Source organism: Trichomycterus rosablanca, chromosome 1 (genome assembly GCF_030014385.1).
Source record: "Trichomycterus rosablanca isolate fTriRos1 chromosome 1, fTriRos1.hap1, whole genome shotgun sequence".
NCBI lineage: Eukaryota > Metazoa > Chordata > Actinopteri > Siluriformes > Trichomycteridae > Trichomycterus > Trichomycterus rosablanca.
This window is the reverse complement of record NC_085988.1, coordinates 69,104,788-69,128,231: the sequence shown is the minus strand read 5'-3', so window position 1 is coordinate 69,128,231 and position 23,444 is coordinate 69,104,788. Positions and strand designations below refer to the sequence as shown.

Here is a 23,444-nt window from a genome sequence, read left to right as displayed (position 1 = left end):
TCTTGGTGTTGACCAAATGTCATTTTTCCTCTTGAAATTATATTCTAAATCTGTAAGTTAATGTACTTTTTTATTTTTTATAATAACATACAGTGGACCCTCGATTTAAAGGACTTCCATTTAATGGACCTCGGATTTAACAGACAAAATCTGGAAAACCAAATGTCCGATCCGATTGTTTACAATTCCAGCAAGAAACGTACCAAGATGAGTAGTTCAGTAATTGTCCGCTAGCCGGCGCACGTTTCTCTGTTTACATGAGTGATAGGCAAAGTGAGAGGCTCACTTTGTTCTCGCCTTTTTCTCTGTTTTATGCTTAATTTTTGCAAGTTCTATTGCTTAGTTATGTACCAGCACTGCTCCAGTAGCCACCAGCAGTGCTTTAGACTCAAGATACCCAAGAATAATAGATACTCTGAGTCCCCACTATACGATCACTGCAACAAAAACATCTCCACCACAGAGTGTAAATGAAATTTCTCCCCAGTAGCACAGTGCATCAATTTTAATATTTATTTACAGGTTTTACATTACATATTTACATATCTATTTACATTGTTCATTTTACTGCTTATTATATGTGCATGTTTAGCACTTTTCTGGACTTTAGCTGTGTTTTCGTATATGTTCGCACACCCTAGAAAAAAACCTTGCTGTTTCAGACAATCACATTTTACGGACCAGTGCACCCCTTTTAGTCTGTTAAATCGAGGTTCCACTGTACTTGTATTTTATAATTAAATAAATGATTTATTTATTTTTATTATGTTAATTCCACTCAAGTATTTATCCAAAACAATCTTACCAATTTAAATTCAGTTTAAAGAGATCTGAGCACCCTGTATTTGCGCATCCTGATTGGCTGAAGGCATTATTATGTTTATAGAAGTTTTTTTCTGGACTTCATTCATTTTTTGTTGGATTTTTAAACAATATCAATTCCTGCACCTGACTACCAGATCTTGAACCCTACAGCACTGCAGGGCTGTACCTTACAACAAATCAAATACTAACAAGTAATGTATTGGCTAGATTTGTCTACTGCTATGACACTCATTAAGGTTAAACCAAATTATGTTAAAATATTATTTACTGACACAGAACCTAAGAATAAAACTGTTTTGCAGGGCTTTTAGAACATATGAACACAAAAAGTTTCCTACAATTAGGCCCATTTATACCGAAAACCGCAAATAAAATGCATTTTGTGCAGATGTACTAATATACACACCGTTTAAATCCAAGCTGTTTAAAACCCGTTTAAAACTTTTATCAGCTAAATTTAGTCCGACCTTTCATAAACTTTCACTATAACTTCATTTATAATGGGTTATGAGTTACTTGGCAGGAGGTTGAGAGTTGGAAGAGCGTACAATAGAAACAGAGGCTATAATATGTGAGTGTTCTGCAGGTCAGCAAAGTTCAACAGACAGCAGTCAGTTATACAGAACCAGCAATCTGGCTCACCTCTCAGCATCTCTTGGATTCTGTCTTTTAGCATTCGCCTCTAACCTTAAAAACCCATGACATATTATTTCTTGAAACTTGCAGAAGGGAATCTTGCACAGGAACTGTTTTACAAACATTTGCAGGGTTTGTCTTTTGTACTGGGAATCTGACAACAGCAAAACCCAAAGCAAACAAAGACTTGTAAAAAACTCAACCCAACAGCATCAGCATTCTTCTTTACATCATTATAATAGCATTTTCAAAACTCACAGCAGAACACTGTGCTTTAATGTATTTCCTCTGAATATGCCAATGCTAATGCCTTTAATACCTGACAGCAAATGTTAAGTGAATTATAGTTAAGTATTTAATCATTTGTTTTCTTTTAAAAAATACAGGTAAAAGTAGTTTGGGAATGTTTTTTGCATGGACTGAAATATAATTTTTATTCAAGTGTTATTATCCAGGCGGCAGGTGGGAGGGAGCGTGAGGCAGGTGAATATACCCTCCTCGGACACGACTGAAGTCCCCAGCAGCGGAAGACGAACTGACTACACTAAATTGGGAGATAAAGGGTAAAAAGCATAAACAAGCCGCTCAGGTGGCACAGTGGTAAAAACACACGCTGGAGCGTGGGTTAGCTTTGTTACTCTCAATCAGAGCCAAGGCCATCATTTGTGGAGAGGAAGCATGATGCAATCGGGCAATTGGACGTGCTAAAAAGTTAGGAGAAAAAGGGGAGAAAATGCATAAACAAAATAGCAAAGTGTTATTATCCAACATGTAAGGGACATAGCTAGTGAAAAAGAAGAATATACCTGTATGTAGATGTATATATAATACAAGCTAAATGTGGTAAGATCCATACATGACAGCAGCTTAGATGCTTTGTATACTTTTATTTATTACCCTCATAGTAATAATAATAATAGTAGTTATAATAATAATAATAGTTATAATAATAATAATAATAACAATAATAATAGTAATAATAATAATAATAATAATAATAATAATAATAATAATAATAATAATAGTTATAATAATAATAATAGTAATAATAATATTAATAGTTATAATAATAATAATAGTAATAATGTTAATAATAGTTATAATAATAATAATAATAGTAATAATAATAGTAATAATAATAGTAATAATAATAATAGTAATAATAATAATAATAATAATAATAATAGTTATAATAATAACAATAATAATAATAGTAATAATAATAATAATAATAATAATAGTTATAATAATATTAACAATAGTAATAATAATAATTGTTATAATAATAATAATAATAATCGTTATAATAATAATAATAACAATAGTAATAATAATAATAATTGTTATAATAATAATAATAATAATAGTAAAGCTATAGACCTTTTGTATTATTGGCTTTTCAAAAAAAACTAAAACCAAACAAGTGGAAAACTGGACTGTCTAAAAACTAAAGGTCTGGCAACAATGAAAAAAACAAATCAGAAACAGGAACCTTTACAATAAAATTAATTTCCTTATAATTCACTGAGCTCAAGAAATAGAGTAACATAGTTTATTTTTCTCACAGTCTAGCACTATTTTAGCTATCACTAGCTTTTGTGCTGTTCTGCAAAGCCAGAGTGATTATAGAGTCACAACACAGCACTGAGCATTGAGGATGTGTATACCAGGGGAAGAAAAGCTTTAAACTGCAAGCATGTACAAACAAAGTGGCGAGTTATCAGAGCAGAACTAATAAAATTGCATTTTTGCTTCTGTGAGCTCTGTAATCTGTAGCTGCTGAGCAAATAATACAGAACAGTCATTCACACACACTGTCATAAGAATGTCGTAAACCTGTCATACCAGACTGTACACGGTCATGATTAGTCATAACAATTGATGTTAAATATTAACAAGAATGATCAATTATTTAAAGTATTAAAATTTACATTTACATTTTCAGCATTTAGCAGACGCCTTTATCCAAAGCGACTTACATTACAGTTACAGTTTACAGTCTGAGCAATTGAGGGTTAAGTGCCTTGCTTAAGGGCCCAACAGCAGCAACCTGGCATTGGTGGGGCTTGAACCAGCGACCCTCTGATCACTGGTCCAGTACCTTAACCACTAGGCTACAGCTGGCCCACACAGGAAAACAGTGTCATGTTACCACTTCCAATAACTGTCATACTAAGTTATGTCATGACAGCTTACGTATATTGAATAATAATTTAGGCTACATGCCAGTTCCTCTATGACAGCTGCATAAATGAAAGCAAAACAGTTTTACATTAGCAACAATTGCTATGATATGACACAGTCGAGTCACACGTATCAGGAGCCATGCTGTCCTGCAGTGAATTCCACGGCTGCTGGAGGATGTGTGGGGGAGGATCCATAGAACACGATAATCGAGGTGGGTCTACAGATGCTTGATTAAGTTAAAGTCTGGGGAATTAGGGGGCCAGGGTAATACTTTTGAGGTCATGCTCCTCCAACCAGTGTTGGACATTTCTAGCCGTGTGATATGTCGCATTGTCTTGCTGGACAATTCCATCCACCCCAGGAAAAACAATTTTACCCATGGTAATTTACCCATGACAGCAACGAGGGATATATGCACAGACAGTCTATCACACAGCTTATATACCCACCTACCAGCTCACGAAACATGACTTTCTTCATGAGCTACACGCTGCCGCCGTCGAAAGTAGGAGGTGGTCATAATGTGACTCAACTGTATATTTGTTGCCAGCATAGTAGATCAGCAATTGTGGTGTGTTCTCCTATTCAACTTATATAATTATAATGCTGTCATAAAAAGCTCAAGAAAATATCAAAAACATCATGGTAAAGTGTAAGTAAAGTTTAAAGTACAAGTATTATGCTATAATGCTATTATGACACCTTCTTGATGCTCTTATAATACTTCTTTTTTCTATGATTAAAATAATTAGCAAAGTCCTAACACTCATATGACAGTCATATTAAAAATATTATACAAAGTATATACAAGATTAAGGCATGCTATACCATGTCACTGTATGTGCAGTAGACCTAATCAGTAATCAGTCATCCTCATTCCAGTCTTCAGCCAGCTTCCACTTTACCTATTTTATCTGTAAAATCTGATCTTTTCCTAACTCACTTGCCTCTTTTTCCTGCCTTTTCTATTTTTCTGAAACTGATTATCTGCAGCTCAAATGAGCCCTAAAGGGAATGGAAAAAAGAGATCTAGGGAATCAGGCAACTTATTGACGTGTCTGACAGGCACAGAATGGATCACTTGTGGGATATTTATAGAATTTTCTATAGTTCTTATAGAATTTTTGGAGACAGAAACTCCATCCAGATATAGGTAGGTAGGTAGGTAGGTAGGTAGATCACTAACATGTCAGGACTGCAATTCTTACACAGACCATAAGCTGGCATTACCTAGCTGTTTGTGGTCATGTTCATAACCTCACACTGTGTAAATACAGTAGAACATGTGTTTATTATTATTATTATTATTATTATTATTATTATTATAAAAAGACAAAAAAAGAAGAAATGTATATTGGACATACAGTACATATCCTATTCCCATAGTTTTTTAACGTACACTGTAAAAAATAAACATTTTTTTACAGGTTTTCCCAGTACATTTTTACAGTTTTTCCCTGTATTTATAAAAGACAGAATTTTTTTGTAAAATTACAAGAATAAACTGTATATTGAAAAGTGTCATGTGATTTACCATAAAAAATCTGTATAAATGAAATACATAAAAAATCTGTTTTTTAACAGTTTTTAGATGACACTTTTAACAAAACTAACTGTAAAAATAAAGTAATCTTCATTGACAAAAATAGCAGAATCTTCTGTAATTTTCAAAAAAAAAAACTTTTGTATACCGATATATCACTGTCAAATAAATAAAAATACTGTTAATAATGCATTTAAAAATGTACAATTGCAAAAAAAATATGTGATCAAAGAAAGAAATATTTAGTAATTTTGCATTTCTTAACCACTACTTTACATACATAAATTGGAAAAACAAAGGTATTGTCTACCTTATTAGACAGGCAACAATACAATTTAAACAGATTTTAACTTTTACTTTATTTATGCATTTGTATTAATTTAAAGATTGAATTGTTAAATAAGTGCATTTATACAAACTGTGTAAAACCATAGTCAAATTTAAAACGTTATTAACTGTGATTTATTCTCACATTTATAATATTTAAATCAAGCATAATTTACACATCCCCACATTCACAGGAAAAATGTATTACAGTCCATCTGTGCAACATGTTGGGTGCACATTCCAACCAGAGCACCACAGATATATAAAATGATGCTCTAATTTACCAGTTACACACTTTTGAGTGCCTGTTGGTTTCGCTTAAAGAATATATGCTGGTGTGACACAAATCAATTACATTTTAGATTTAAACATGACTGCATTGTGTTTATTAGTTAACTTAACTTAGTTGCTTTATTTCCCTGGAACTACTTAATGCAATAAGTTTATCAGGTGAAACCGGATATGACGCACCGGGGATTACGCAATACATCGTGAAGGCACATTGTGTTTCAATGGCATCTCAGGTAATGTGAAGCTTTACAAAATCTTTTTCCATATGTCTAATTGCATGCTAATCATGATGTTTATCTTATTATATTGTTTAATATAGCTCTTTAGTTGAATAATATTCAAGTTTTATTGCTGTACATGCTTTATTTGTTTAAAAATGCTAACGCTAATTCGCGCGTGCTAACGCTAACGGCGGACCTGCTTATAGTGATTTATTTATTAACATCTTTCCAGGGTTTCTGTGAATCATATTGGAGTCTTGAGGCAGATTTTAATAGATTGCCGTTGGCTGACTGTATATTAAGTCCGGCTGCGCTGTGTGTGATAACGTTGCATTGCCGTGGTGCTAGCTAGTGCTAAGCTAGTCAAGTTCAACAGCCAGTATTCTCAACTTGTGGCAGTAAGATTCTTTCCCGAAAGGTAAAAATGGCTTAAATTACTTAATGCAGAAGTATATTAGAAGAAGGTAGAAAATAAAAAGATGTGTAATATTTGCTGTGCCAGTGCATTAAAAAACATGGACACACAACCTAGCTAGCTAAGCTGTGAGCAGGCAGCTCGAGCCTGAGGGGAACTTCATGCTTTATGTTTGGCGCTCACGTTCTGCACAAACTTAAAAACAAAGTGATTCTGTAACGTTAGTATCATTACAAACCTGAGTTTTGTGACTGTTATCCTCGAAAGCACACACATGTGAACAGTATTGGATAATCAATGAATTTGTAATGTTAAAGTCTTTACTATAGAAATAATATTTTAGTTATTTACAACAAAACAACTGATGTCTTGTATCTTCTGTTTACAGATGGTTGGAAATGTGTATTTGCAGTTGGACTGACCTTTTACTGGTAATTTTTTTTCTACATTTTATGCTAAATTGAAGAATATTGAGCTACTTTTGACTGAACACTGAGTTAAGTTTAGATTAAGTGAAGAAGAAAAAATGTGGAAATTCTTATTATTTATTCTGTTTGGTTCTTTTACTTACTTTTTAGTTTTATGTATTTTATGTCTTTTCTTTTTTAAGCTGGTAATTTCTTTATAAATATTTGTCTTGCTGATTTTGATTTCCTTTAGTTTTCTTTAGTAATTTTTTATTTATATATCATTTTAATAGTATCCAATTTCATCTACAGTTTAGGATTCCCCCAATCACGCAATACCATCAGTGCTAGGAGGGTGAAGGTAAGCACAAGTTTCCTCTGAATTGTTACAGCAACCACCCCATCTTTTCGGGCCAGTGTACGTCTGAGTTAAAATATAGGTTGAAGTGAGATGTCAGATATGTTAAGTCCTAAATGGAAATTTGTGTACTGTTAAGTTTAAGAAAGTGATTTTCCCCCTCTGTTCCATTGTAGGATGGTGATATGGCTGCAACTGAACGGGTGATTGAGGAGACTGTTCTTGGGATCTATGTGACTAGAGTTGAGGGAGCTGAAGCCATGGACCCACCTGCCAATACTGGAGTGGTATTAGGTGGTGTGGTTCTAGAAGACCTGGGCAGTGTGTTCCTTGCCTTTGCAGTTCGGGCTGATTTATGCCTTATATATTTATAACCTTATGATTTAGAACTTGAGTTACCCTCCTACATTCAGATACACTTTTGATGCACTCCAAAAACTGTTTCTGGAACTAGATGCTAACAAACTGTCTCATAAAGCTCAATTACTAAATATAAAGCTATTCAGTGAGATGTAGTCCATACTGAGTATTACACTTGTGACGTACTGTTTATCGAATCCCACTGTGGTTGCACTTTCTGAAAACTTTAATGTTGGCACTGACTTTTGTACATAATTCAGATTTGTTCAGAAGTGTTTCATGCCCATGTTTTGTAGACATTTCACTTAACTGTGTGCTGCTTTGTTAAACATTTTCCATTTAAATGAATTTTGATTGCACTTATTGTATGCTGTATTGTGTTAGACATCTGATTTTTACACTGATCAGCCATAACATTAAAACCTCCTTGTTTCTACACTTACTGTTTATTTGTGTGAAAATTATTTGGGTCAAAAATAGCTGAACTGTGGTGGATTTTGATCCATTTTGAAGCTGAAATTAACAAAAGCTATTTATATACTGCATTTATAAAGTTCTATATATGTTCTAAAGTTCTATGTAACATGTAACAGCTGCAAAATTTCACAGTATTATGCAGACAAATCTTAACCTACTTAAAATTTTTGTATTTTGTATATTTTTTTAAATGAAGAATAACAATTTAAAAATAGTTAACTTATGTTTTAGAGAAAGAAAATGCTTTTATTTTGACAGTTTATTAATGTATTTAGATAATAAAAAAAGACAATTTAACAGATATTTTTTGCAATACCTCTGACAGTTCTTTTAAAATTGGGCTTTTGCTAAGTAAAATTACAGGGGTTTTTTTGTTTTATATGCAAATATTTTGTGAAAACAGTAGTAATTATCTGTACTTAAACTTTTGTTTATCATTTATAAAGATAATTATTCTGTTTTTTTAGAGGTGTATGACTGTTCTAACAATTAATATATGTTGAAAGTAGAAGATTTCATAAAATTATAGGACAATTTCCTGTAAAATTACAGTGATAGATGTTAATTATGGTAAATATAATTACCGTTTTTTTTACAGTTTATCTCTGTTTTAAATTTTACAGTTTTTTCCTGTTTTTTTACAGACATTCTCTGGCGCCCCTGCTGCCAGAAAAATACCGTTTTTTTACGCTTTTTTTTTTTACAGTGTACAAAACTAAATAAAAAAGATTTTTAATGTTTTCACCAACCAACTTAATTCAATCACTTACTCACTTTCTTAACCGCTTATCCAATTAGGGTCGTGGGGGAGACTGCAGCCTATCCCATCTTGTGCAAGGCACACAGTAACCCACAGTAGCACCCTGGACAGGGCGCAGGGCAGACACACATACAAACACACATACACACACCCATAGGGCAATTCACTGTCTCCAATTAACCTGACTGCATGTTTTTGGACTGTGGGAGGAAACCGGAGCTCCTGGAGGAAACCCACACAGACACGGGGAGAACATGCAAACTCTGCACAGAAAGGACCCGGATCGCACCGCCTGGGGATCGAACCCAGGACCTTCTTGCTGTGAGGCGACAGTGCTACCCACTGAGCCACCGTGCTGCCCACCAACTTAACTGCATTTAGTAAATCTAAAAAATATATCCCTAAAACACACTCAAAAACAAGCTGGATCAGGGGCAAAATAGAACTGAAAAGTTAGAAATGTACTAATAAGGTAAGGTCAAAAGTAATATGGTATTTATGGTAGAAATGTGTTTACAGGTAGAGATTTGTCCAACTGTTTTAATCTCAGTACCTAGCCAGATCCTTCAAAAAGTGCTGTAAACTGTGTTTTCTACCTCAATCAGTTAAGCAGACCTGTACAGGGTGTAAAAGCACCGTATGGGGCTTTAAGTCTCCCAAATCACTCTTAGTCTCCCGGAACAAAAATTTACAACTGCTTGCTTAGATCAGTTAATATCTTCCATAAATGGTTAGAAGATCAAAAACTTGGGCCCTGCAACAGATATTAAAGTGAGCTAATCTGTTTAAGATTACAGTTCACTTTGCTAAATATAAAATGATTTTACCATCTCTATGTAAGATAATGAATACAGTTTAAAGCTTAAGCTATTGCTTACTGTCTGTAATAACCTAAAATTGTCATGATTATACTATAAGCGACAAATTAAATGTTTTGTAACTAGTAGAAAATGTCATCAGAGACTTTATTACTTCTACTCCATTCTAATATTCATTCTTTATTTTAATCATTATTATATTGTCACCCACCCACCTCTACTGATTATAATTACTGCAGTAAAACAGAGAAGGACAGAAATGGTTGAGTTGTTTAAATGAAGAACGGCACAAAGCTCGACTGAACAACATTACATCCAGTTTACAAAATACGTCAGCTTTTGGGAGTTCTTACCTTTCTGTGTGCAGGGTGACCTTTGATGGCTCCACGTTGGGGTTCTCCCACTCTATCTGTGGACAGTGCATGAAGTAGCAGAGAGTGTAGAGAGCCTCTGGTTCCCAGTGTATGTTTTCACTGCATTTCTGGTGCACTGGTGTGTCATTATCGGGGATCTTGATGTGGGGCTGTAGATGGTGCATGGCACGTGACACCAGATCACCTGCAAGAGGCGACATACTAGGTTTTAAAACTGCACACTCATTCACATGCCCTGAAGCTTAGAATTTGCCATTAAGTATGTGGAAACTTTTCGGTAGCTAATGATCTGTAAAAATATAATCTTTCAAGGTGGTGCTCGGTGCCCGAAGAATCATGTTAACCATTTGTAGGCTTACCAGTACAAACTGGTTTTATATATTTATATTTATGTTTTACCATTATAAACAACAGAACTACAAAACATTCTTATGCTTAACCACAGATACTTCTCCTGTATGATGACTGAACCATACAATCAGCTGACCACAATAATCAGAATTTTGTCAGTTACGATCCTTTGGTGCAAACACTTCTCTGCACCATTTCTCAGTCTAATGCATAAACACTTGACTAATAAATGAGTATATTGTATATGGCATTGTAAGAGCTAGCTGCTGTTTCATTTATTCAAATTTCTCCTCCATGGAAAAAGTGGGCCGGGTTTAGGCATAAAACTCCCGGGCTAAAAAGGGGCCCACTCCGGCCCTGTACATATACCATATTTGTCCATTTTTTGTTGCCATGAGCAATGTTTTGGTAATGAAAAACACAAAAAAAGACATTCATCACAAAGATGCATAAAAATGTATATACCTCATCTTCACAGAAACCATAGCCAATATTTAACTCACAAAGTGCCTAGGTGGCACAGCGGGATAATCCGCTAACACACCAGCACTGAGATTCTGAACACCCCAGTTTGAATCTCGGCTCTGCTACCGATCGGCTGGGCGCCATCTATCGGGCACAATTGGCAGTGCCTGCAGCAGACACAATTGGCCACTGGGTGGGAAAAGACCAGACTAAGAAGTGGGTGGGGTCTTCAAACGCTATGCAAGGACCCTGGTTAGCAGAACGAGGCGCATGTACAGAAGTGGGCATAAAAGAAGGGGTTGAAGGACTGTGCACGCGTCGGAGGGGGCATGGAGCAGGTAAATATACCCTCCTCGAGCGCAATCGGGATCCTCAGCAGCGGAAAATTAATTGGCTATGCTAAGTCAGGGAAAAAAGGGAGAAAATGAATAAATAAATAGAAAAATATTTAATTCACATGATGATTAGCTAAAATGCAAGTAGTGGCATGAAATGGTGCAGTTATTAATATACTAAGTATTGGAATTACTCCAGCGTTCACATGTTAATGTATTTCTTATCCCGAGCAATTACAATGTGAATTACTGAGTTGTATAATAATTCATGTGTTTAGTTAATGGGTCTATGCTAAATCATTAAATTAAAATGTCAGATGCAGTAATTGCACTTAAAGAAAAACACTAGGAAAAAAAACATTTAAAAAAAACACATTTAAGAAACTTTTTGTAAATAATGATACATTGTGTAGCAAATGAGATCCATCAAAGGATGAAGGGTCAGTTATTTTACTTCTGAAAAGCTGTTACAAGTAGCCAACAGCAGCAGAACATGAGTATGAGACCTGCACAGCAATCCCAGTATTGTGTAAGGGAAAACAGCATTGCTAGATGTCCTTCAGTCAATTGAATTTATAGTATGTTTACAAAACCTTTCATCAAGTGCCAGCACATATTTAACATCAATTCTAACAGTAAGTGGAAGAATGCATCTGATTCTAAAACGCTGAAAGATCAGCCATAACATTAAAACCACCTCCTTATTTCTACACTCACTGTTCATTTTATCAGCTCCACTTACCATATAGAAGCACTTTGTAGTTCTACAATTGCTGACTGTAGTCCATATGTTTCTCTACATACCTTTTTAGCCTGCTTTCCCCCTGTTCTTCAATGGTCAGGACCCCTACAGGACCACCACAGAGCAGGTATTATTTAGGTGGTGGATGATTCTCAGCACTGCAGTGACAATGACATGGTGGTTATGTGTTAGTGTGTGTTGTGCTGGTATGAGTGGATCAGACACAGCAGCGCTGCTGGAGTTTTTAAATACCGTGTCCAATCACTGTCCACTCTATTAGACACTCCTACCTAGTTGGTCCACCATGTAGATTTAAAGTCAGAGACGATCGCTCGTCTATTGCTGCTGTTTGAGTTCGTCATCTTCTAGACCTTCATCAGTGGTCACAGGACGCTGCCCACAGGGTGCTGTTGGCTGGATATTTTTGGTTGGTGGACTATTCTCAGTCCAGCAGGGACAGTGAGGTGTTTAAAAACTCCAGCAGCACTGCTGTGTCTGATCCACTCATACCAGCACAACACACACTAACACACCACCACCATGTCAGTGTCACTGCAGTGCTGAGAATCATCCACCACCCAAATAATACCTATGTATTAACTATGTAGAAAAGTATGTAGAGAAACAGATGGAGTGAGTGTAGAAACAAGGAGGTGGTCATAATGTTATATAACAAAACTTTGGTATATAACAAAACTAGCAATATGGAGGCCAGCATATCATTGGAGTTTTGTTGTGAATATTGAACATAAAACTTAAATGATCTATGAGTGAGGCTGTTATAGCCATTTATCATTAATAATCAAGATAAATTTTTAAATTGAATATCCAAGTTAATGGTCAGGTGTCCATATACTTTTGGCCAAATTGAAATAAAAACTCTAATGGTCTTATGATGGTCATATAACTCACGGCATTTTCTCTGTAGTTGTAAAGCAACCTTCCTTTTTTATTTGTTCATTAGATTTTATTTGGAACATTAGGACAAAATTAGAATGTGATGTAGAATCTGATCATATTTTATGCAAACAGGTTTCAGGAGAGCTTTTAATCCTGGTAACATAACACTGTTATAATACCTGCCATCCACTGTTATGAGTGATTATAATGGCATCACACATAATAGGTTTCTGACATGTTTGTCATTTTTATGAATTATAGTAATTAAAGTGTGTTAGATGACAGTGTTAGAGTAAATAATAAAAAATAAGTATTGCTCATCTACAAACCAGTCTTTGGGTTATGATTCATCTCTAAAATTACTCCAATTAAAGTTCTAAAAATGTCCCACACAGTCCTCTGTTCTCACAAGAGCTGGCCTGAATTGTACCTTTACAATGTGACCTTTTCTTAGCTTCATTCTTTTTGTAGCTTGTGCTGTTTAGAAGAATGTAGGGGGCATGGATCCGGTTAGTGAGGAGCATTTGCTCTTCAACACTTTGCAGTAATTATTCTCCAAATTGTCCCCTAGTGCACCTCTCTCTCTCGTCGTACATTAATCATCAGGAATGGCTCTGTGGATCTTCCTCTCTCTATCTTCCCGTTCAAGGCCCTGTAATAGCAGGTGTAATTATGGGGAACAGATCACGCCCCCGTTGAAACCGATAGCAGAAGGATGATCCCCATGAGCCATTTGTATGCTGGGACACCTGATATTCAGACTTTCAAATTTCACTGTATAATTTTACATAATAAAATGAAAGGAAAGACAAATGATAAAGATGCTTTTCATTTCTTTTAAAAAGCTTTTTTCTACACTGAATAAAAAGGTTATCTCCACTCCTGAGACACAATTATTTTGTTAAACACACATTTAAATACAGTTATCTACAATACACAACGTCTAATATTATTAATATTACAAACCCAATTTAAAAAATGCACTAGTTTAACACACTACAATGATTTGCAAACAAAAACAAAGCCTAGCACCTGCAAAAATAAAAAGATAACCTAAGTGCAGAATGGTGGTGGTGTGTTAGTGTGTGTTGTGCTGGTATGAGTGGATCAGACACAGCAGGGCTGCTGGAGTTTTTAAATACTGTGTCCACTCACTGTCCACTCTATTAGATACTCCTACCTAGTTGGTCCACCTTGTAGATGTTAAGTCATTAGTCCAGCAGTGACAGTAAGGTGTTTAAAAACTCCATCAGCGCTGCTGTGTCTGATTCACTCATACCAGCACAACACACACTAACACACCACCACCATGTCAGTGTCACTGCTGTGCTGAGAATGATCCACCACCTAAATAATACCTACTAGTGGTCCTGGGAGAGTCCTGACCATTGAAGAACAGCATGAAAGAGGGCTAACAAAGCATGCAGAGAAACAGATGGACTACAGTCAGTAATTGTAGAACTACAAAGTGCTTCTATATGGTAAGTGGAGTTGATAACATGGACAGTGAGTGTAGAAACAAGGAGGTGGTTTTAATGTTATGGCTGATCAGTGTATGTTTGCCTGTATTTATTGTATCTGCCTGTAAACTGCCTCTTTTCTCCATCTGAATTTACAACAGCATCACTATTGGAAAATAATCAAACAATTGTTCTTTTAATTTGTTTACTTAGTTTCAAGTCTTTTACTGCCTCTGTGTGAACTTTTTTTGGAACATGTTGCAGTCATCCAATTGTTGACTAGTACATACCTCAAAAAAGTACACAAGATTCATCAGTTCAAGTTTAATGTCACACAGTCATGGACAATTTAGTATCTCCAATTCACCTCACTTGCACGTCTTTAGACTGTGGGAGGAAACCGGAGCTACCAGAGGAAACTCACACAGACACAGGGAGAACATGCAAACTCCACACATCATTGATCAGTTAGAGAAATCCAAATCCATTTTTGTGGAAGATTGGCTGTTTACTTTCTATAAAAGGTTTTGTTTGCTGCAGTGAGCTCAGTCAATAACAATCTGCAGAGTGATATCAAATACTGCAGTGCATATTAATGCATAATAATGCAGGAAAACAAGTTGTGGAAGACAACTGCATCGCATCTCACACCATTTCTATCACACCCTATATAATTAAAAGATTCAGCCGTTTCAGACACACCCTATACTAACAGCCTACAATTGCATATACACTCTTGTAATATTTATATAGAGTTATAGTAATATAGTAATATAGTATACGTAAATCTTTCTTTTAGAGCTGCCCTGGTCAACTGTACATACTCTATCAGAAGCACATTACAACAAACAACAACAGTTCAGCCACAAGCTACAGAACAAAGCCATGAAGGGCTGAGGCATGTAGCATATCTCTGTCCTCAATTGTAACAAGTTCTACTGAGTTATAGGATCTATCTGTAAACCTAGTGAGCTCTTGTCATCCTATGCGAGCTTTTGAGAAGTTTTTAGATGCCTTAAAAAGTGCCTTAATTCTGAGTGATAAACTGACTGAATAACTAGAGAGCATCCGATGCAATCCCAGCATTCAGTGCGGCACAACTTTTCTCACAAAAAATTACAAACATGGCAGACGAATGCGAAGCAATGAATAGAGTTCTTCCTAAATGTAAATACATTTTCTGTATAAAGGTGTACAAGTGTACTCTAATTTGCAAATCGGGCTCGTCAGTGACAATTTAACCGTTTTCGGTACACAGAGAGAGATGTTAGCTGTCATGCTAGCGGATGTGGCTGCCTCAGCCCATTGGTTTGAATAGCCTGAGGCTAACTGTTTTAGCTTAGTAAGCACAAACTGCGGTGACGTAATCACCGTAATCACTGTCTACGTAGTGGGTGTGATGGACAACCTAGTGAGCTGCCTTGCTGTCTTACTGCCTACATAGGCAGCTGCCTAAGTAGAGAGGATTCTAATAAGTCATTGACTTATAAGGCAGGTTATTCGAACGCGCTACTTAGCGATTCCATCAATTTTCACTAACTAAGCTAATACAGTTAGCCTCATGGCATTCAAACCAATGGGATGGGGTGGCACAACGCGCTAGCTTGTCAAATAACATCTCCCTCTGTGTACCGAAAATGGTTAAATTCGCTGACAAGCCCGAATTTACAAATAAATGACACTTGTGCACGTTTATACCAATTGAAAATCAATGATAATTTATTTACATTTGAAAATAACTTGTTCTTTTCTCCACACCGTCTGCCATATTTTTTATTTTTCTGTGAGAAAAGTTTGCCTTCACCGCTAAGGCAGCATCGTATGCTCAACCATTCTTGAGTCAAAATAGCGTTTAAATTTTAAGATACCTTACTAGTGAGCATATTAAGGCATCTAGCATTTCAAACAGCCATCTTCTCTGGAGCGTGCATAGGATGACATAAAATGCTGTCTATGTAGAGAGCTCACTAGGTTTTCGAACACACCCAGTGTGTCTAAATAATCTGCCTTATGAGTTCAATGTCTAATTAGAATCCTTTCTACTTAGGCAGCTGCCCAGGTATGCAGTAGGCAGCAAGGCAGCTCACTAGGGTTTCAGACAGACCCATAAACTGACTTTAGAAGCAACATTAGAATAAGAACCAAATATCTGGAGATTCTACACCTGACCACCACATACAAGCCTAAGATCACTATGTGTAAGACGTAAAGCGCAATCGCATTGGATTTCAGAGCTGTGAAAAAGCTGATGAATCTCATTTCATTGTTTTCATCTGGGATTTGGTAGATGCCAGCAGAATGCAATTGCAAATGCATAGTGTTCACTGCAAAGTTTGTGAAGGAAGAATATTGGTTTGGAACAGTTTGAATTGGGTCTCAATACTGAATGAATTGGAAGCATCTCTATTATTTCTACAATATATACATTGGTTTATATTTATGTAAACAAATAATAACATATTCATGCTCCGATGGATTTCCTGTAGATTGGAAGCCACAATGTTTAATATATAGCAATACATCTGCAAGGTATAAAATGCCAGTGAGAGATTGGCTGTTTACTTTTCTGTTTGCTGAAAGGAGCTCAGTTGATAGAAATCAGCAGTAGAATACTGTAGTATATAATACTGAAGGTAAAAATGTTGCAGAAAACACCCTATGACTATCAAACATGCAATCTTTATACACATGCTATAGCAATAGAATCGTTAGTTTGTCACATTTTTTTACTGTGCAAATGGATCATAAGACAGCTATATACACAAAAAACTCAATATATAGAAGTTTCCAGAAACCAGATTAAAAAAACACTGGTAAAAAGGGGCCAGTAGAAAAAGCAGAGCAGGTTGTCGAGTCTGACCTTCACCCCGGCATATCAATCAAGGACCAGCCCCAGCTGAAGAGAATCATGTTTAATTAGGTGCAGAGACTGATTCTGAAGTGCCATTTAAAGAAATGGTCCCATCAGTCAATCTGCACCTCTATTCTCACAGTCGATCTTTATTGGCACTGCACGTCACTCTTCACTAATGCTTTTGTGGCTGAATGGAAAGAAATCCACGCAGTCATGTTTCAGAGTCTAGGTAAAAGTCTTCCCCAAATAATGCAGGAAAAAGGTAAACAACTTCATATTTATTATCACAGTTTTATAATGAGATGTTTAACATACATGGATGAATGTGATGTTTTGGCTATGCAGTATACCATGTTGGAACCCATTGTTGTGTCAGTATTACAAGGCCGGTGTTACCACTGTAGAGAAAATGATCCACCAGCCAAGATAGATTTGTTTTGCCTCAGTCATGTTTTATTGATGGATGGGCAGAAGATAAGCTGATATAAAGAAGCTTTATAGCAACAGATAGACTTCAATAAATTATTATTAGATTGTATTGCATTAAAACCCATGCCAAGCTTTAAAGTCAGCAGGGGATTGTACAAAAGCCGGGTTTTACCTTGTGATGCTTCTCAGTCTGAGGCTTCAAAGAAGTCCCAACAGACCAAGTCAAAGCAGTAAACCTCAGAGAAGCACCCTTTCTTCCATGGTCGACCTTTTATTAGTTTAGTGGTGGCAGCCTGGACCCTTTGAAGGTGGTATCAGAGGTCTCTTGTGATAAAATCACTCTACTGAGCAGTATTTTCTAACCACCCGGGGGACAAACAAAATACACTCATATTTCACTATTTACTATTAAATACACAGTAAGAAAAACCGAAGCATATAATTCATACATAGTCTTCTGCTGTGTTGTTAAGCATACTGGTGTAATTCTGGTCTATAAAAAATTTCTACATGTTGAAACAAACAAAAAAACAGTGACATCTATAATTATTTTCACTAAAATAGATAAACAAAATAATTAACACATTCATCTTGACTTTTTTTCAGTTGGATATGTAAATGTTTTACAGTTGTAAAACTACCTAGGTTAAAATGAAAAACACAGCTGCACAGTTAAGTTCCTGTAATGTCACAGCTACTGACATGTCCTGCTGTGTTGCCATTTTGGCCATCAGAGGGTGCACGGAGGCATCTCATGAGCATTACTTCGCTATAGGTGGAAGTGTTTCTATATATCACGGTTTCTCCTATTAAAACTGGCCAACTCCTCCCATATTTCAAACCCATATTTTTCTGAAAATATGATACTGGGCTGCTCAGTCTCCAGTCTGGTTTTCCCAAAGATCTCCGGTCCTGAAAGACCTAGACAATGCCTTCAGTTTACAAAGTTGGCTGTTAACTGGCTTGAGTATAGTAAAAAGATACATTATTGTTTGGGAATCGTCTGGTGGAAATCTTTGGGTTCAAAGATTGCTTAGCACATTCGAACAGTGATTTTGCATAAACAAGTGCAACTTTTGATGCAAACACTCCTTCCAGAATTATAATTTACATTTGTGGCATTTGGCATTAATTACTTACAATTATAAGCAATTAAGCGCCTTGCTTTGGGGCCCAACAGTGACAACCTTTGATCAACCTTTTGATTACTAGTTCAGTACCTTAACCACTGAGCTACCACTGTCCCCTGGATGGTCCATATACCATGCCAAGGGACAGTGTTAGCCTAGTGGGTAGGGCTTTGTGTTATCAACTGAAAGGTTGAGAGTTCGAATCCCAGCTCTGCCATGCAGCCACTGTCGGGCCCTGAAGCAAGGCTCTTAACCCTCTCGGCTTCAGAGCTGCCATACATTGGCTGACCCTGCGCTCAGACCCCAGCTTCCAAACAAGCTAGGATATGCAGAAAAATAATGTTATTGTACTGTACACCTGTATACACCAATTAGGCATAACATTATGACCACTTCCTTGTTTCTACACTCACTGTTCATTTTAACAGCTCCACTTACCATATAGAAGCACTTTGTAGTTCTACAATTACTGACTGTAGTCCATCTGTTTCTCTACATACCTTTTTAGCCTGCTTTCACCCTGTTTTTCAATGGTCAGGACCCCCACAGGACCACTAAAGAGCAGGTATTATTTAGGTGGTGGATCATTCTCAGCACTGGAGTGACAATGACATGGTGGTGGTGTGTTAGTGTGTGTTGTGCTGGTATGAATGGATAAGACACAGCGCTGCTGGAGTTTTTAAATACCTCAATGTCACTGCTGAACTGAGACCCGTGGGCAGCGTCCTGTGACCACTGATGATGGTCTAGAAGATGACCAACTCAAATAGATGCAGCAATAAATGAGCAATCATCTAATAGAGTGGACAGTGAGTGGACACGGTATTTAAAAACTTCAGCAGTGCTGCTGTGTCTGATCCCCTCATACCAGCACAACACACACTAACACACCACCACCATGTCAGTGTCAATGCAGTGCTGAGAATCATCCACCACCTAAATAATAACTGCTCTGTGGTGGTCCTGTGGGGGTCCTGACCATTGAAGAACAGGGTGAAAGCAGGCTAAAAAGGTATGTAGAGAAACAGTTGGACTACAGTCAGTAATTGTAGAAGTACAAAGTGCTTCTATATGGTAAGTGGAGCTGATAAAATGGAGAGTGTGTAGGAACAAGGAGGTGGTCATAATGTTATGCCTGATCGTGTATGTATATATGACAAATAAAGGCGTTCTATATACAGTGAATTCAGAAAGTATTCAGACCCTTTTGAGAGCACCTTTAAGTGTGCTAGAGTTTTGATTTGTATGGGATGCAATTGCTGTAAAGCTACACTTTATATACTGGGTCAGATGACAGAGTCAGAGCACAGAGAAGTTTTTAGTCTAACTTTTAGCTTAGCTTTTAGCCAGGGCCGGCTGTTTAGACTTTAATTTTAAAGTCTCTTTTAGCTTTAACCTTCACCCTTCTGACTTAATCTTTAACCTTATGGTTTAACCTGATTTGAGTTCTTGTTTTACATACATTGATTTCCTGGACACACGGCTTGGAGCATGAGGGCTCTGAGATGTTTCGATCAATGCTGCGAAACATTTTATGGATGATTTTATCTGCATAAAGGAACTACAGGAGAAATTGACTGGCTTGCACATGAAACTCTGTTAGATGTCAGAGCAATGTGTTACAAGAGACATCCAAACACTTTTAACTTCACAGTTTTAATGGGATCAGCTGGCATGGGAGCATAAAATTTAGCGCTCAGTATTCTGACATGATTGATGTCGAAACCTTCAGAAAAACAATAACAAAACTGAAGCCTTTCATGAGCTCCCCTGACTCAATTCCAACCACCCTTTTAAAAACTATTTCTAATTTTATATCTGAAGACATTCTTGCTCTAGTAAATCACTTCTCACTGTGTGGTGTTTTCCCCACTGATTACAAAACAGCTTTAGTACAAAACAGCTTTTACAAAAACAAACAGCCAGCATCATTTGTTAACTGTAACAGTATAAAATAAAACAAATACAAATAAATGAAATGAAGACGAACTGTACTGTACTGTGTAATAAAACTATATCTGTGCAGCACAGACCTGGGCATTGAACGGCCCGAGGGCCACATCCGGCCCACGAGCCATCCCCAACCGGCCCGCATGAGGTCAGTGGCAATTAAAAATCAGACGTAAATAAATGTACATCACACATACCATATAACAGGATTGTTTTTATTTTGATGGGAGCGCTATTTCTTTACATTTATGCTATTTCTTTTCCATTTACATGTGTGTGAGACGAGTGTATCCAGCTTCACTGTAAAGTGTCAGCAAACAGAACTGAAGGCGACTGACAGAGACGATAGAGTTTTTAACAAAACATGAACTTGAAAAGTCAGCTCTAAAGCTGTTTAAGGATCACAATTCAAATCTAGGGTTTATATCGCCATTAGGGGAGTAAACACAGAGAAATACAAGAACTTGAACAATGCAGAGTGTCACATCTGAAGTTCGCTATCTAAACTGCAAACCAACACGGACTTTTAATAAAGTTTTACACCTCCAGGACTGGAGCAGATAAAATCAGCTTTGTGATATCCCAATTGCAATAGCACTTTGTGTAAAGTTAATGCAAATGTTGTTGTTTAAATAGTGAAATAATGTTGATGTTTTTACTCTGCTTGCTTTTCATTTTTTTGATGGTAACATCAACTGTAAAATTTAGGCAATAAAAATAAATCTTATTAATATTGAGCAGAATGAAGTTCACCCTGTTGGTCCGACCCTCCACAACAGTAACATTTTCTTATGTGGCCCCTTGGAAAATTGTATTGCCCACCCCTGGTGTAGCACCAAAACTTAGGCACAATGTTTAGCATACTAAAACCTTTATTCTTTGTCAGAGGAGCAGACAGGCACCACTTTACCACACGCTATTAAACAAAGAAATCAAATGTATTTCTTTGGGTGTTGCTGGATCTAACAAATTAGTGTTTTTTTTTTTCATCATTTTAGCTGATCTGGCAGGCTGACAAACAAACGACACCCACAAACCACCTGTAACCGGTATCATCAATGCATGTCTGGAATTTGTAACAAACCAAACCGCCTAAACATTGGACAAAAATTCAGTGAGTTATGCTATATTTCATTATGGATCTCCTGCCGCCCTAGACATAGTTACCTAGCAAGCTAACTTAGCTACATATTAGCAGATGCACAAGACTAACTGTAAGGAAACGGATTGAACAAACTACAGTCTGGTTAGGTTTGTAAATGTGTTTCATGCTGTTGAGTATTAGAAGACACTTATACAGACAGAGCCGTCCCTGACCAATGTGGTGCCCTGGGCGAGATTTTGGCTGCTGCTCTTTTATTCTGCATCTGCATCATTTATTCGTCAATCATTATGTTTGTACACACACAGATACTGCATAGCTTTATGTCTTTAAGATTTACAGTGTTTTTCAGTATTAAACAGTAATACAATTATTAAAGAAAGAAGTAACTTTGAATGATTTATAAGTACAATATAAATAATTTATAAATATAAATAAGGAATTACACAAAACACTATATTAATACTATTTCATTTACCTTGCCTTTGTTGTTCCTTCGTTGAAATTATCATTTTTACATCCTAGAAACTCATTCTGGGAGCCAAAATTTGTGATGATTCGAATCTTGACCAGTCAGACCAGTGAACGTCAGACACAAACCACAGTAGATACAACAATGCATTATAAATGTTTACTTTGGTTTTAACTTCCAGTGGTACCTTGAAATTCAACATCAACTGGTTCTGGGACTGGCGCTGAGTAAGACATTGAATTTCAAGGTATTTTTCTCATAAGGATGTATGGGAAACCTGTTAATGCGTTGCATATATTTTAGGCTAATGTAAAATAATGAGGTTGTTTTTGACACTTGTACACTGAAAATAACACAAATTTAACACTGAAATAAAAAGCTGATTCTTACAATTTCTCAAAACCCTGAGCTGTAACACAAGTTTAAAAGTGAAACAGGAGGAAAATCCAGCTAAACACAGATACATGTGGATACATGTGGAGTTATTCCATACAAATGCCGATTCATCTCATATTTACACTTTGATGATGTTTTACCGCACCGCTTAAGCCGAGCTCTGAACAAAGCGACTGTTCATTGGTCATTTGAAATTAAATAAATAAATAAATTTAAAAATTAAATAAATTAATTAAAAAACAAGCTGAACACCTTTAGTTAAAGGGAAACGTTGAGTTTAAGGGTACAAATTTCTCGACTAAGGCTGTTGTGTTTCAAAGATTTTGAGCTTAGGCGTTGTTACAAGATATCACTGTATTTTAAATCATTTTGTCCTGTGTACTTAACCATCATCCAGCATTCTGAAAGTGCAGCCTAACAGACAAATGTTGTTCTGAAAGCACACCAATAGTTATAGCATTCACCATTGTTGTGCCAACAATCTGTTGCTATCTGGGTAGCTATTTAATAAATTAGCAGACATCATCTAGCTGGCTAGTAACATTACTCTCAGCATCTGACAGTAACTATTACTAAAAACAGATATTCATTCATTATATAAAATGACTTAGCATCTTTTGTCCTTTTTGGGCTTTTTGACATATTGGCTGCTATGTTGTTAGCTAATATTTGCATTTACCATTAATTACATACTCTCACTCACTCACTAGTGCCCCTCCTCCACAGGCAGGTAAGTTTAATTAGGTGGAAAGTGTTAAACCAACATTAAGTTATTCAGCACAGAAGAGTCACAGCTACATGCTTAACTTGTGCATTCAGTTTTTAATAGACAGCAGGCTGAGCTTGGTATTTATTTTTG

At 36.3% G+C, this 23,444-nt stretch overlaps 1 protein-coding gene and 1 long non-coding RNA gene across 2 annotated transcripts in view; one reads left to right on the top strand and one right to left on the bottom strand.

The window, feature by feature from the left end:
* Positions 1–23,444, bottom strand: part of btbd11a (BTB (POZ) domain containing 11a) — a 271,143-nt gene that overhangs the window by 58,484 nt on the left and 189,215 nt on the right. Inside the window, exon 3 of the mRNA XM_063005972.1 lies at positions 9,979–10,183. Within this exon, the coding sequence (XP_062862042.1) occupies positions 9,979–10,183 (205 nt within the window). The remainder of the gene's footprint in view (positions 1–9,978; positions 10,184–23,444) is intronic.
* Positions 6,820–7,991, top strand: LOC134324241 (uncharacterized). Its single transcript, XR_010014161.1, has 3 exons — positions 6,820–6,876; positions 7,165–7,213; positions 7,387–7,991. It is a non-coding gene; the product is annotated as an uncharacterized LOC134324241 (long non-coding RNA).